General features: G+C 49.9%; 1 protein-coding gene across 1 annotated transcript; it reads right to left on the reverse strand.

The window, feature by feature from the left end:
* Positions 1 to 575: 575 nt before the first annotated feature.
* Ddx55 (DEAD-box helicase 55) lies at positions 576 to 16,330 on the reverse strand. Its single transcript, NM_001271326.1, has 14 exons — positions 16,184 to 16,330; positions 14,696 to 14,746; positions 14,529 to 14,615; positions 12,693 to 12,784; positions 12,529 to 12,591; positions 11,425 to 11,574; positions 10,202 to 10,391; positions 7,245 to 7,327; positions 6,212 to 6,343; positions 4,358 to 4,450; positions 3,156 to 3,270; positions 2,699 to 2,867; positions 1,531 to 1,823; positions 576 to 1,253 (listed from the first exon to the last, which is right to left on the reverse strand). Exons 1-14 carry the CDS (start codon positions 16,289 to 16,291, stop codon positions 1,077 to 1,079), a joined length of 1,803 nt encoding a protein of 600 aa, NP_001258255.1. The 5' UTR covers positions 16,292 to 16,330; the 3' UTR covers positions 576 to 1,076.
* Positions 16,331 to 16,946: the final 616 nt, after the last annotated feature.

The raw sequence follows: 16,946 nt of genomic DNA on the forward strand, positions 1-16,946 counted from the left end.
TAAATGTGAGAACAGGCCAGGATATTTTCCAGTAAGTTGTATGAACAATTTGGATATGGTATTGCCTCACACAAGTTGACAAAGACCAGAAACAGTGCAAGCACAGTTGGGCAGAACCTGTTACCAGAAAAGGCCTAGCAGCACTTCTCAGGATAAGATACCCTTCCTGTTTTCAATAAAACACCACCAGAGCCCGTTCTAAAATGTTCTCAACCCCAATCTGGGTATCATGGCACCAGCCTGTGGTCCCAGAACTCCTGGCTAAGGCAGGGGGTCAGTCTGAGGTCATCCTGGACTACATAGTTGTCTTAGTTTGGGTCTCATTCCTGAAAGAGACTCCATGGCAACTCTTACAAAGGCAAACATTTAGCTGGGGCTGGCTAGTAGTTCCAGAGGTTCAGTCCGTTATCATCATGGTGGGAAGCCTGGCAGTGTACAGGCTGATGTGGGGCTGGAGAAGCCGAGTTCTACACCTTGATCCAAAAGCAGCCAGAAGGCTTTCTTCCACACTGGGTGGGGCTTGAGCCTAGGAGCCCTCAAAGGCTGCCTACGCCATGACATACCTCAAGGCCACACCTAATAGTGCCGCTTCCCATGGGCCAAGCATATACAAACCACTACAATGGTGTAGCCCTGTTGCAATGAAAAGAAGAGAAAAAAGAACCCTACACACAGTCCCCTCTGCCCCTGTGGGTGCTCTTGGTAGGGCTGTAAAGGAAATGCAAAGTGTGGGGTGGGAGGAGGCCAGGGCATGTCAAGTGACTTAGAAATTTACAAGGCCTAAAATCAAGTATACTTTATTATCTGTTTTCTTAAAAGTGAGAAAAATACATACATACATACATATATATATACACTTTAAGTCAGTAATAAAGCACAAAAGTCACCCCAGAAAAAGCACAATTAATCAAAATAAATACTGAGATCTGTTATGTACACTCAATACACTGAGATTCTGGTAGGATCCTTGTGCTCGTGTGTGCAGTCCTTTGGTTTCTCTCAGTCTGAACCACAGTCTTCCAGCAAGGGTAGGAATGTGAGGCCAGCTGTGAGGTAGCCCTCACCTGAGGCTCAGGTCAACTGTCCTCTTCTGAGTCCGAGACACCTGACTCTGTCAGCCGGACTGTTCTTTTGGTACTTGTCAACAGCCCCTTCTCAAATTCTTCTTCTGTGATTTTACCTTTTTTAAATTTTTTCAAGAGCCTTGTGTCATTAAGGAGTTCCTCCATGTCCTCATCATCAATATCAGAACCCTGAGTGCAGAAGGAGTTACAAGTGTTAGCTTCGGGTCTAGAGAGAGCAGATCCTGCTAGGGCCTACGAGCTCTGGGGTCAGCTAACACAGGAACCTCACCATGGGCCCCAAAATTGAACGTGGGGGAGGGAGGGATGGAGGTGCCTACGTAGCTCAGGCTGGCTGTGAACCCAGGCTGCAAGCACAGGCAACCTTGCTGCTCTTGTAACACATTAGATGTCTTCCCAGTGCAAGGTCAGAAGGTGGGGTTGAAAGAATAAAGAACACACACATTACCTCATCCTTTTTCCTCTTTGCATTCATCTTCTTCTTCCTTTCCTTTTTGGCCTTCTGCTTTGACCAAGCTTTATTTTTGATGAATTTTCTTCTCCCTTCATTTTCTGTCCTCTCTTTTCTTTTTTGCTCCAAAAGTTTCTGCCTCTGTTTTTCTCTAATTTTATCCTTAAATGGGATTGTGTCAGTATCAATGTCCACTGGTACAAAATCTGGAAACTGCTTCCCCTTTAGTTCTGGCATCCTGGGCATCCTCAGCAGGGCAAAGCCTCGAGCAAGCCCAGCAAAGTCAAGATCTAATAGAAGAGAACTCAGTCAGCACTGGAGGATACCACAGTCACGGGGGGGGGGGGGGGGGGGGGGCTTCTCCATGTTCGCTAATTAAATGATGTAATAAGCTGGACAGTGGTGCCACACGCCTTTAACCCCAGCACTCAGAGGGCAGAAGCAGGAGGATCTCTGGGATGAGGCCAGCCTAGTCTACAGAATGAGCTCTAGGACAGACAAAAAGGCTACACAGAAAAACTGTCTCCAACCTACCCCTCAATACCCCAAAAAAGTAATAAATTTAGTTAGAATTTTTAAAAACATTTACTTATTTTATACATGTAAGTACACTGTAGCTGTTTTCAGACACACCAGAAGAGAGCATCAGATCCCATCACAGATGGTTGTGAGCCACTATGTGGTTGCTGGGATTTGAACTCAGGACCCCTGGAAGAGCAGACAGTGCTCTTAACCACTGAGCCATCTCTCCAGCCTCTAATTAGAATTTTTTAAGCTACATTTTTTTTCAAGGTGGAAATGGCAGTTTATTTTACATCTACTCAGAGCCCCATCATTCATTCTTTCTTTCCTTCCTTCCTTCCTTCCTTCCTTCCTTCCTTCCTTCTGCTTAGGATTCCTTTGAAAGGTTAGAGAACACTAACCCTAACATGCCGTGTGTTTCACTAAGACAATGCAACCCTGAGACCCAAAGACTCAAAAGATTATGCCAGGCACAGTGGCACACAGTTAACCATGCCCAGATTTAATACCAGTACTTGGTAGGCAGAGGTAAAGAGCACTCCGAGTTGGGGCCAGCCTGGTCTATACAGCAGGAACTAGCCAGGGCTACAGAAACACCCTGTCTCCAAAAAACCCATGGTAGAGAAGGCGAAGCAGGGCTTACCCTTCAACCTGAAGATGAGACTGCACTCGTGCTTTGCATAAGCCTGAACAAAGGACACGAAGGCTTTCATGCCCTTCTCGAACACGGCTCTGTCAGCCAAGGCCATGGCCCGGAGCTTGGGTAGAAGGTCTACAGTGTTTCTCTGGAGGCTCATCTCCTGCAGGGGGCACTAGACAAAGACCACCATCTTACCATCCCCATAGTCCCTCCAACCCCAGTGCCCCCCAGATCTAATAAACCAAGGGCAGACAACACAGAGCACCAAAAGCCGGGGGAACCAAGTCCAGCCCAAGGACATACCTTAGTCAAGAAGGAGTATATAGTTTGAAAATGACATTGTACATAAAAGTCCTACCCAGTAAGGCATCAAGAAGTGGCGTCCCCAAGCCATGATGCTGACTCATGCCTCCCTTGCCCAGCCCTCTTCTCGGTTTCTGACCACCAGTGTGCTGCTTACTTTCTGGTTGATGGCCAAGAAGTTGATGTACGCTTCCTCCATGGGCAGCAGGAACACCAGAGCACTGCCACCGTGGCCAATTCGGGCAGTGCGTCCACATCGATGCACGAAGGCACTGGGGGGACAGGGTGGGGTAGTACCCCAGGAGTGTCAGTGAGCACAGCCAGGCTCCAGCCGGGCGGGGGTTGCATTACACAGTGCTGCACAGAGCCACCAGGCCCCACAGCTCAGGGCCCATGTGACCAAGTCCCAGTGAGCATAGAAAAACTGCACAGAAACAGACACCGCTCAGGACCATAAGAGACTAGAGGTTCCGTGGCTCTGAGGACACCTGACCAAAGCTGGGCTCCCTCAGGCCATACAGCGAAGTCACAGGGAAAAACCAAGAAGCAATGAAAGGCATCAAGGAAAAGTGCCCTGGAATAACAGGCAACTTTGATATTTAAAGTGAGGCAAATCATGGTGGCTCTGGTCTTTAATCCAAGCACTGTTGAGGCAGGGGCAGTCTGGTCTATCTATATACACAGGGAGGCAGCCTGGTCTGTCTATACACAGGGAGGCAGCCTGGTCTACATACACAGGGAGGCAGCCTGGTCTGTCTGTGTCTTGAATAACCAAATCTAAGTAACCAGTGTGAGAGGTGTCCGCTCACTCTGAGGAGCTCCACAGTTCTCTTGAGCGTGGTCTATAACTTGCACTTGTGTAAGCACTTCCAGTAGTGGAGTTTTCTCCCGTATTTACCCTCTGCACACACCCCTAGCAGACAGGACAGTGTCTCCACTCTGCAGCCCAGCCTCATGAACTCATGAACCATCCTAAGTGCAGCCTCATGAACTGACACCGGGATGAAAGGTGGAGCTGCCACACCTGTGTGAAGTGACTGTACAACACACAGCACTATTAACTAACGCATCAAAGGCTATTCGGCCATTTGCCTACGTCTGCAATTTAATCCAGGGGACAGAGTGCTTGGATTTCAAAACTTTAAGACAGATGTGGCGGTCCATGCCTGCAACCCCACCACTCAAGAGATGAAGGCTGGCCCATCAGATGTTCACGATAATCTCTGACAACATGAGACTCTTATCCAAAACAAACAAACAAATTATTTTAAAATGTTAGGAATTTCACCGCATGCACTTCCTCCAGATCCCTATCCTGCTCAGCCCGATCCCCAGACAGAGGAACAGTACCCTGCATACCTGGCGTTGCTGGGAGGGTCGTACTGCAAAACCCAGTTTACTTCAGGAATATCAATTCCCCGGGCCATCACGTCAGTGCACACCAAGATCCCACTGGGAGAGAGAGTAGCACTGTGAGCAAGGCCATCCTCTGTGATCTGCAGCTGCAGGACACCCCAATAAAGCAGCACAGGGCTCCAGAGTTTCTCACAAACCACTACATTTTTCTTTTTTTCCGGAGCTGGAGACTGAACCCAGGGCCTTGCGCTTGCTAGGCAAGCGCTCTACCACTGAGCTAAACCCCCAACCCCACACTACATTTTTTTGAATGAAATATTATTTTGCTTTCTTTTCTTTTTTTTTAAGATTTATTATATATATATATGAGATATGAATACACTGTCACTGTCTTCAGACACACCAGAAGAGGGTGTCGTCGGATGCCATTACAGATGGTTGTGAGCCACCATGTGGTTGCTGGGATTTGAACTCAGGACCTCTGGAAGAGCAGTCAGTGCTCTTTTTTTTTTTTTTTGGTTCTTTTTTTCGGAGCTGGGGACCGAACCCAGGGCCTTGCGCTTCCTAGGCAAGCGCTCTACCACTGAGCTAAATCCCCAGCCCGCAGTCAGTGCTCTTAACCACTGAGCCATCTCTCCAGCCCCCTTTGCTTTCTTTTTTTCTTCCTCCTCCAACCTTCCCAGACTTTATAAACTGCCATCAGAAGTAGGGAGTGGGGGGTTGGGGATTTAGCTCAGTGGTAGAGCGCTTGCCTAGGAAACGCAAGGCCCTGGGTTCGGTCCCCAGCTCCGAAAAAAAGAACCAAAAAAAAAAAAAGGAGTAGGGAGTGGAGGAGGCGGAGAGATGGCTCTGCAGTTCAGAGCACATCCTGCTCTTACAGAGGACTCAGCACCATGGAAGGCGGCTCATGACCACCAGGAACTAACTGCACGGGATTCTGGGGGATGTCATGTCCTCTTCTGGGCTCCAAGGGCACCTGCACTCACGTACTCACGTGTATAAACATGAACATAATCAACAATAAACACCAGACATACATGACACCTGGTGATACACACACACACACACACACACACACACACACACACACACACACACACACACACACAGGAGTAGGAGAAATAACACAAAGACGCTTTCTAGCCAGTACCAGGGCTGCAGCCCTGGCCTCCGAATGCTAGGATGTGCACTAGGAACTACTGAGCCAAATTCAGACGTTGTCTTGCTTGAGACAAGGTCCCTGCATCATCTGGAGTCTCTGGTATCCTTGAATTTGTATTTCGGTCTCAACTTCCCAAGTGCTGGGTCACATACACGCATGATCACACCTGGCTTTAAATCTTTTTAATCCATGAATTTCCACTCAGTAAATTAAACTGTGGAAGGCCAGCCCTCAGCAGCCACTTGAAAACAAGAACATCTTCACCCTGTGACTTGGGGACAACACTGTGCCCTTGAAGCTGCTTGGAGCCATGCAATGCTTAGGAAAAACCAAAACAGCTGTCTATAAGGACACCCCAAGTTCCCTCTGTGCAGCTAGCGCCCCCCAGCTTACGGGACTGTCCACTCTTGGTTACCCAGGAGCAGGTAGATTGGCAAACCCGCACTGGGCCTGCCGGGCCCTGAGAGAACAGCAGTGAACACATGAACTTCCTGACTGCACAGGCCTGCGACGGAGCAGGGAGAGCCAGTAACAAGCAAGGGACCAGGCTCAGTCTATGGGGTGAGGGTCCAAACCAGGCTCTGGGGGCTTCGAGGATGTAGTAACTCCTCACTACTCTGCTCCAGGAGGGCAGAGGGAAAGGGGTGAGCGTGGGACCTGAGGAGTCCATCAGTCCATCCGCCACCCCGACTCACCTCTGCAGCTTGCGGAACTCCATGAAGATCTTATTGCGCTTGTACTTCATCTTCCCGTGGATGCACAGGATCTTCACCCTCTGCACCAGCGCCTCCAGGGCCTTTCCATAGTATTCCACACACGCGCACGTGCTGCACAGGAGAGAGAAAGCCCTCAGACGGAAACCTGCCGCTGCTGGGGCTGCGGCTGGGGAATCACTAAAAGTCCCAGAGACCTGGGATGAGGGAGGCTCCCAGAAGTCAATGTGGGTGACCTTAGCTGAACTGCCTGACAGGGAGGACATGGAACCTAAAGAGGCCACCTCTTGGAGTCAAGCAGGACCCCAGTGGAGGGACAGGGACACCAACCCACCCACAAAACTTTTACCCCACATTTTGTTCTGTCTAAGAAACGCGGGGACAAAGATGGAGCAGATACGGAGGAACGGCCAGCCAATGACTGGCACAACTGGAGACCCAACCGTGGGCAAGCACCAAGCACCGGTCCCTGACCTTAACGATACTGTTATGCCTGCAGCAGGAGCCTAGCATGGCTGTCCTCTGAGAGGCTCTACCCGGCAGCTGAGACAGATGCAGACACCCAGCCAATCATTGGACGGAGGTCGGGAACCCTTGTGAAGAGTTTGGGGAAGGACTGAAGGCCCTGAAGGGGACAGGAACCACACAGGAGGACCGACAGTGCCTACCCACCTGGACTTCTGGGAGCGCTCAGAGAATGAGCCGCCAACCAGTGAGCACACATGGGCCGCACCGAAGCCCCTGGCACATGTGAGGCAGAGGGGTGCTTTGTGCTGCCTCAGCAGGAGAGGACGCGCCTAATCTTACAGAGACTTGATGTGCTGGGGTACGGGGTACCCAGGGGAGATCCCACCCTCTCAGAAGCGAAGTGGAGGGAAGATGGAGGGATGGACATCTCTGTGGTGTGAGCTACAGGACACAGTGTGGGCCGAAGAGGCTGGATTTGTCAGCCTCGCCCTGTCAAGAACCTCCCCGGCACACTGTGCCCGTCTTCCCAGCCACAGATGGGGATTACCTGAAGAAGACCAGGTGCTTTTCCTGCTGACGGCTCCGAAGGAAATGGACCAGCTGGTTGAATTTCTCATCTGCCTTACATATCTACATGGGGGCAGGGCATCATACATATGTAAAAATAAAGTGATCCCCATAGCTGGTTTCAGATTCAGCCTGCACCCCACCCTCACTCTCCTGCATTCCCTCTTTCTGCAGACAAGGCCTCTCACAGACTGGTCTCAAACCCTTGTAGCAGAGGTTGGCCTTGAAGTCCTGGTCTGCCTCCACCTCCTGGAGCTAGGATTACAAGCGCACACCAGCACACCCAGCATGGCCTTTGTTTGAGTCTGCTGACTTATTTGGAGGGCACACATGAACAGAGGTTGGAGGGTAGCTGGCAGGAGTCGGCTCTCTGCCTGCCATGCTGTACCCACATTGAAGCCGGGTGGTTCCCCCACTGAGCCGTTTCACTGGCCCATACCCTGAAAGCCTGAGGAACCCCGTTTCCTCCAGAACAGGACAGACTTTAGAGATGACATCTGTTGGCCTTCCCGGCTCAGAGGAGCTGGACCACATGCTGCTGCCAGTGTTCAGTGTTCAGTTGTGTAACTGGAGAGCACAGCCATGTAAGGCGACTGCTCCCCAGGCCCAACGCAGCCAGGCCGGGCCAGCCGCAGTGGCAGCTCCTCTGGCCCAGGGGTCAGTGGGTCCAGGGGAGACCAAGAGCCTCGTTCCCTCTAAGCTTGACTCTGAGACCTGATTCCCCAAAGTGCCACACTGAGGCAGGCACAGCTTCCAGACATGAGTATTCCTGATGGCCTGAGGGCTGGTGGAGACACGCTCCACCCCTCCCAGGAAAGTGCCCTGTCCAGAACCTAACCCAAAACGGCCAGTCCTGCTACATGGGTTTCCCCGGATCTTAGCAGAACTAGCACTGTAGGTTAAAAGTTTATCTCACAGAGCATGGGATCACAGGACTGTAATCCCAGGATTTGGGAGGGAGACGGAGGATAAGGAGTTCAAGGCCATTCTCAGATACCTAGCATCCCAAAAAATAAATTAATTAATAATTAAAAAAAATTTTTTGACACTTGGATTCTCTATGTAGCCCTGGTTGGCCTGGAACTTGCTACATAGACCAGGATGGCTTTTAACTCAGAGAAAAGCTCTCTGCAAATAAAAGTGTGAACTACCACTTCCAGACAATAAATTAACTTTTCAAAAGTTCCGGGCTGGAGTGATAGCTCAGTAGTTAGGAGCACTGGCTACTCTTCCAGGAGCATGCACACACACACACACACACAGACACACAGACACACAGATACACACACACAGACACAAACACACACACATACACAGACACACACACACAGATACACACACAGACACACACACACATAGACAGACACACACACACACACACACAGATACACACACACAGACACAAACACACACACATACACAGACAGACACACACACACACACACACACACAGACACACAGATACACAGATACACACACACAGACACAAACACACACACATACACAGACACACACACACACAGATACACACACAGATACACACACAGACACACACACACAGACATACACACACACACACACACACACACACACACACACACACACACACACAACTTTTTAAGTTTAAACGGTGGCCATGGCAGTATGTAGAGTATTTGGCGGCCTCCGAGTAATCTCTGTTGTTTCCTGGCTCCCCACATCTGAACAGAATTGTGGGTTGATCACTGTCCAGCAGCCCTCTGCCATTCGAGCTGCCACAGCCCACTACAGACACTACAGGGACGAGGCTGGGACTCACCTCAGAGTCCTGCCCTGGTTCCTACTCTGTACCAAGTGCTGTGTCCTGCTGCTCCTGGAAGGACCACCCTCTGTCTCCCTATCCCTAAGCCAACCTACATTTCTGGGGAGCCTGATGTCAACACCCTTCAGGCGGTTGTCTGACGAGAACCTCGTCCACTGACCAGTTACACTCTGGAGACCCTCTGGTTTTCAAAGGAGCCTCATTTCTGTGAGCAGTGGAGGCTGAGATATCCCTCAGAGTTTATAGAAAAGACCCACACAGGCTACAGGTCCAGCGTGCCTGAAAACACTGTGACCAGAGACTTCTCTCCAAGTTCCTAAGGACACAGCCTTCCTGCTGCCACACTGACCCATCCTAGGAACAAAAGACAACAGAACCACAGGCCTCACCATCAAATCCCACACACTCAACCCCTCCCCTTTGAAGGGAGGCACAAAAAGGTACGGGGGCCTTCCAGCCACAAAACCCAGAGGGACAGACTCTAGTTAGATGGGACAGTGGGCTGTGGGGTAGAACAGGAAGCTACAGCGTCTGCTGGGCCTCGCCTCCACACCCAGCTCCACCTCAGATCACAGCCAATGCTGACAGCCCAGCAGCCACAGGCCGTGCTGCGCACGCGCACACGCACCTCCACACGCACACTCAAGTAAGTGTGATCACTCAGGACCGGAGCTTCAGAGGCATGGTGTCTAACGTGCGTTTATGCATGGGCCAGCAAGGATGCTGGGCAGGTAAAGGTGTCTCAGGCTCTCACATCGTCCTCTGACTGCCACAGACACACAGATAAATACAATTAACTTTTTAAAATACATTTACGCTGGGCAGGGTGGAGCACGTCTTTAGTCCTAGCACTCTTGAGACAGAGGCCAGCCTGCTCTACACAGAGAGTTCCAGGACAGTCAGAGCTACATAACGGAGAGACCCCTTCCCAAAACACCGAAAGATAACCAGACATTTATGTTTCCATTAACCTAGCCGTTCATTTAACAAACAGAATCGCTTGTCATTCGGTCACGTGTCCTTGCTGTCTCCAAAAGCATTTTAAAAGGACACACCATACATCCACTTTCCTAGTGAGTCGTGAGGACACACACAGCTCCCACCATCGCCAACACAGCAGCTGGCCCTGTGCTCACCATATAGTGGTTCTCCAGACGAGACGGTGTCTTCTGGGTGCTGCTGGCTGCCACGCCCTTCTCCTTCACAGAGATTCGGACAGGGTTGCGGAGGCCTGCTCGCACCAAGTTCTCCACCTCCTGTGTCTGAGTGGCCGAGAAAAGGCCTGTTCGCCTCTGCTTTGGCAAAAACTCCAGGATTGTGTTTATGCTGGAAATGGAATGCACGCTCACACTTACACTGGAAATGGGACACACACGCACTTACACGGGATTTAAAAACAGTGGAGGACTGGGTGTAGAGGAAGGGAGGCCTAGGGAAGAGAACTGCAGAATCCAAAGCTAACCTAAGCTACATAGTTAACGTTCTAGGATAGCCTGGGCTACAGAGTAAGATCCTGCACAAAAACAAATCAAATATTACGAGACCAGGTGGCTAGGGATATCATTCAGTGATGGCCACACATGTGGGAGACGCTGGGCTCAGCAGCACTGTAAAAACCAGCTGCGTGAGAAAAAGTCAATGAGGAGTATTTAACGTCACCAACAAGTTTAAGGGTCACATCACTGGGAAATAAATTATAATTCATGCTCCTCCTCTACACCTTTGTGTCTCCAGTGTAAGCGTATAGTAATCGACATGAACTACATGACAAGTTACATACGGGAATCATACCTAAAGACTGTTTATGGCATGCCAGAAAAAATTAGAGAAAACGTAGTTTCAGGAAATCAAAAACAGAAAAACTGGAACCAGTCAAGCACAGCGGCCCACATCTGTACTCCTGATGCACAGGACTCAGAGGTAGGAGGATCCAGAGTTCGAAGCCAGCCTGGGCTACAGAATGAGACTTTACCTCAAACTTTAATACAAATACATGGAGTCAATTTTTAAAAATAAAAGAACTGGAATGGGCTGGAGAGATGGCTCAGTGGTTAAGAGCACTGATTGCTCTTCCAGAGGTCCTGAGTTCAATTCCCAGCAACCACATGGTGGCTCTCAACCATCTGTAATGAGATCCGATGCCCTCTTCTGGTGTGTCTGAAGACAGCTACAGTGTGATCATATAAATAAATCTTTTTTTTTTTTTTTTAAAGAAATGGAATTAAGTGGAATTAAGGCATGTGACACGATCAGAAGGGTGGAGACACCTGAAGTCTGAAATACTAATACGAAATGATAATAGTCCTTAGGCCTGCCCTCTACCGGCTCAGCCACCTCTGGGGAGTCCACATTTTAGTACCTTGCCTCAAAGCCCATGTCGAGAAGTCTGTCTGCCTCGTCCAGCACCAGGACATCCAAGCTCTTCACATAGCTGGCCAGGTCCAGACCCTCAGCCTTCCTCCGGAACATGTCCTCCAGGCGGCCTGGGGTTGCCACAATGATGTTCCCACTTTGGAAAGAAAGTTCCCACTTACCAGTGCGCTCTGGATCTCAGAAACATGGATGAGTTACTTACATACCAAATCCCCACCCTGCAAAACCATCTAATTCCTCGGGAGAAGGAAGTGATTACAGGCCAGGACTCCGGCAAAGTGCTATCCCACAGGCCACGGTGAGCACCTATGTTATAGGCACACTGCTGGCACACAGCCACACCCTTATTCCTACTATATACTATCTATGCCACTCTCTCCAGTAGGGAAACTGCAACACAACACCACACGGCCCACATAACTCAGGCTGACCTCTGACCTGGAGCAGCAAACCACATCAAAGAACACAACTTTAAGAGGGAAGCAGACTGGGGCAAGGGTTGCTCAGTGACATAGACTTGTCTGGTACGCATGAGGACCAGGGTTCAAATTCCAGCTCCCTGCAAGAAATAGGGAAGGAGCAAGAGGGAGAGACAGAGGAAAGAAGGGAGAAAAGAGGAGAAGAGAGGGGAGGAAAGGGGATGGAAGAGAAAGAAGGGAAGGGAGGGAGGGAAAGGGAGTGGCAGGAGCTAGACCAGTAGACTGAGGACCTAATGTGTCCCTGCAAACTAGCTGCCTATAACATGTTTTTGCACAATGTAGACTACAAGCAACGGCTTGAACAAATCTGAAGACACATGCGTACTTGGGATTCTCCCTCTAAGATATCCACAAGCAGCCAGCAATGGCAGCCAGACTTGCCAGGCAAGGCTTGGCAACACTGTGCTAGGGGCACCAGGTGTTGGCAGCCAGGTTGCTGACACACCTGCCCTGACTCCCAAGGCAACTCCAGCCTGTGCAGCCTATGAAGTGTCCACAGAGCCACGGGAACCAGGGGTGGGCAGGGAGCAAATGCCCTCTGGGATCCCCAAGAGCCTGTGAGCAGAGACTCTCAGCTGAGGGCAAGAGCACAGTGACAGAGCAGGACTCACCCGTGCTGCTTGAACCTCTCCACATCTTCTCCAGGGTTCCGGCCTCCAATCCACAAAATCTGGCTGAAGCAAGAAATGGGACTTGGAACAAGTGTGGCGAGATAACAAGCCAGGCCAGTAAGGCTTCCCGGCACCCATCGCCCCACATGCCCTGGATCAAGCACCTGAACTGCGGGAAGTGCTTCGTGAAGTGTGACAGGACCTCATCAATCTGAATGGCCAGCTCCCGAGTGGGGGTGATGACGATGGCTCCTACCTGCCCACAGGGAGGGGGAAACCCCAGGGTCAGCATCACATGAGCCCCAGGGAGGATCACATTAGACTGTACCCTCCACCCTCAGTGGTTTCTGGAATTTTTTTTCAGCAAATCAAGGGCTTTGAACGGCAGTTCAGCGACAGAGCCCTTGCCCACCCTGAATAAGGCCCGGCATCACAAAATAAACAAGCCATCAACATAGGGCCACCCAGATAGCTCAGAGGTTAGGGACACTAACCACTCTTCCAAAGGACCCAGGTTCTATTCCCAGCACCATCTATAGCTCCAGTAACAGCCTCTGCAGGCACCAGGTGCACAGACATACATGCAGGCAAAACACCCATACACATAAAAATAAATAAATAGGACATTTTTTTAATAAAAACCAACCAAGGAGTAGGTGACCAACAAAACCTGATGTCATCTGTAATGGTTCACTGGCCAATAGCGCTGCAGCTCGGGGACTGACACCTGACCCGTATTTTCTGTGTATGTCTTAAGATCATACAATTGTACCAGACAGCACATCACTGTCCCATAGGCATTTAGTTACTTGGCTATTTGAACGAGATACCCTCTGTAGTCTCAAGCATTTGCCCTCTTCCTCCCCAGGTGGGGGCGGCTGTTTGGGTAGGCTTAAAAGGTGTGTGTGGTCTTGCTGGAAGAAGTCACTGGGAGCAGGCTTTGAGAGTTAAAGGCTCTAACCACCCGCAATTTCCTCTCTGCTTCCTGTTTAAGGTTTGAAATGGGAGTTCTCAGCTTGCTCCTTAAGGCCCCATGTCCACCTCTTGCCAAGGTCCCCACTGTGATGATCACAGGCTCTTATCCCTCTACACTGGAAGCCCAAACAAACCCTTCCTTCTCTAAGTTGCCTTGGTCATGGTGACTTACCACAGCAACCAGACGGTAATGGACGTACTCACTGTGTAGCCCTGGCGAGGCTGGTTCCCATTCCCCCCTGTATTTCTCACATTCTTAGAGCTGGTTTCATACTCACTGAGATTCACCTGCCTCTCCATCCCAGGGCTGGGATTAAAGGCATCCAACACTATGCCCAAGCCAATGCTGGAGGCTTTTATAAAAAAGATTTCATGGGGTTGGGGATTTAGCTCAGTGGTAGAGCGCTTGCCTAGCAAGCGCAAGGCCCTGGGTTCGGTCCATAGCTCCGAAAAAAAAAGAAGAAAAGAAAAAAAAAAAAAAGATTTCATATATTTCTATTTATGTGAATGAGTGTTCTGTCTGCAACCATTGACATAGATCCTGTGCATCCACGGCCAGAAGAGGGCGCCAGATTCCCTATTATAACCCCCCAACACGCAGATCCAAGTTGCAAAAGCAACAAGTGCTTTTCTTCACTGAGCGCCTCTTCAACGCCCACTGAGGGCATTTAAAATAACAAAATCACCAACAAAAGCCACAAAAATTAGGGTTTAGGGATTTAGCTCAATGGTAAAACACTTTTTAATAAGCACAAGGTTCAGGGTTGGGGGTTTCGGGGGAGGTTGGAATAAACAAATCTCTCCCAAGGCTACCTGCTTACAGTATGAAAGCTACCCATACCCACAGGTGACTGACAAAGTACCCAGGGTCTTGAGAGCACCCCAGCAATGACTATGGTATAAGAAGCAGGAAAATTCAAAAACTGACTTCTCAGATACCAAAAAGGGTGGGACTGAAGTCTATCCAGCTTCTCCCTCAGGCCTGATCCCTCCTGCCTCTATGACAACCAGCCAGCCCGCCTCACCTGGTTCTTCTTTAACTTCTCCTCCCTTCTCAGAAGGATCTCCAGAATGGGGATGACAAAAGCCAGAGTTTTTCCACTCCCGGTGACCTGCAAAGGGACAAGGCTTTTGACTTACTTTCCAATTAGCTAGGAGAACTAGAGACTGACTGGAGTGCGTGGATACTCACGGCTTCTGCAGCAACATCTTTGTTTCTCATGAACAGAGGGATGGTGGCAGACTGCAGGGAGAGATTACAAAGGAGTGGTTAGGGGTTGGGGATTTAGCTCAGTGGTAGAGCGCTTGCCTAGCAAGCGAAGGCCCTGGGTTCGGTTCCCAGCTCCAAAAAAAGAAACAAAAAAAAAAACCAAAAACAAAAACAAAAAAAAAACAAAACAAAAAACAAAGGAGTGGTTAAATAATGTCACAATTAACCATTGGGAGACCCTAGTCCTAGGAACACCACGGGTTACTAAAGTCACAATGGACCACACCCCAAGGGGATCCCGAGGAAACAAGTCACCACAAAGGGTTGGTGTAGCCAGGTGTGGTGACACAGGCCTTTAATTCCTGCATTCAGGAGCCAAGGGCAGGCAGAGCTCTGAGAGTTCAAGGTCAGCCAGGGCACAGTAGTGAAACCCTGTCTAAAAACCAACCAACGAACACCACCACCAAGAGTTGTCTATTAGGACAAGTGTGTCAGGAGTCCTGGATTCAAATTCTGACACTCCCGTTATTCCTCCTTGAACTGGGAAGGGGCTGGAAGCACTGACGGTTTGTTTTGTTTTGAATTCATCTTTACTTTTGTATATAAAAAATATATATGTATGTACACAACATACATGGAGGAAGACAAGTTGAGTGTTGGGATTTCCAAGAACTAGGAGTCATAAGCACTGGCGAAGCAATCAATGTGGGTGCTGGGAATTCAACCCTGGTTCTCTACAAGACAGCAAGTGCTCTCAACCATTGAGCCATCTGATCCCTCCAGCCCCTGGAAGCATTGGATTTACCACCAGCCCCAGGGCATTTGTACTGGTATTTCTCCAATTAGTTTCCCCCTAACCCCAAAGCCCTTCCTGATCCTTCAGATCTCAGAAAAATGACAACTCCCCCAGAGGTCAGCTCATTCCCTGTCCACCACACCAGTCTATATCAGTTCCTTCATGATAGTGTCAACACGAGCTAAATTACTTCATTCCTATGGTTCTTTCTCTAACATCTGCTGTAGAAAACGAGTAGGTACCATCCTAGAGCCTGGATGAGACCTGTTTACTTGAGATAGATAGATAGATAGATAGATAGATAGATAGATAGATAGATAGATAGATAGATAGATAGATAGAAGATATAGATAGATAGATAGATATATAATTATAGATATATCCAGAGAGACTCTATCCCCCCCTTAATAACCTGAACCTACATAATCCCCATAATGCTATGAAATAAGTGGTTGTCATCATTTCTCAGATAGAAAGGGTATAGACTGAGCCACTGTCCAAAGACTCAGCTAGAGCAGGCACGAAGAGCTGAGAGCCGGGCGGGGATATCGTGAACCTCCCTGGCACTGCCAAGTCTGAGGTTCTAAAGGCGTAGCAAAGCCCAGAGGGGGGTCTCTCCCTGATCCCCATGGCTGCACTGGCTGCTCAGCCTCGCTTCCCCGCGGGACCGATACCTGCACCGGCGTCATGTGCAGGAAGCCCAACTCGCGCAGAGCTCCGAGCACCAGAGGATGCAGCGGCACCTGCAGCGACTCCCAGGAACCCTCCGTCACGTGTTCCATGGCGCGCAAGAAGTCTCCGCTGTTTCAGCCGCCCGGAACGACGCGGGAGCACCAACCAAAAGGACTTCCGCTTCCGGTTGGTCCTTCGCCCCACGGAAAACGGTACCCAAGCGACGACATTCCGGAGGGCGGGCTGAAGGCGCGTCGAAGTGGAGAGTCGCAGTCCTATGGAAGGCGGAAGGGCGCTAGAAGAGACGTGAGGAGCCACGCCCGGGACCAAAAATCCACGAGCTAAAGATGCTGGTGACTCACCGCCGGTGCGGATAGAAGTTCAGAGCTCTCTAGACGTCGCAGCCAAGCGAGGGTGCCAGGCGAGAACAATCGCCCTGTCACTTGGCCAGTCTAGCTTTCTTTGAGCAAACTGTGACCGCTCACCTGCTGACTTGCCGCCAGCTGTTCAAGGCTTTCTCTCCTTGGCGGGCGGGGGAGGGGGAGCGGCAGGTCCTTTTGTTTTCCGCGTACCTATAGATGCCAAATTCGTGACACGAATAAACCAAAAGTTCTCATTGCGTCTTTTGAATGAGCTTTTCGAGAGCTTCCGCAACTAGGATAAAATGCAATCTGAGGACAATCTGGTAAGCGAATCACGCGGATGATTCTTTTCAGTCTGTTTACCATTTTGCTGAACTTGGAATCTTTTCCAAGTCTGTTTATT

This window comes from Rattus norvegicus, chromosome 12 (assembly GCF_036323735.1).
Source record: "Rattus norvegicus strain BN/NHsdMcwi chromosome 12, GRCr8, whole genome shotgun sequence".
Taxonomy (NCBI): Eukaryota; Metazoa; Chordata; class Mammalia; order Rodentia; family Muridae; genus Rattus; species Rattus norvegicus.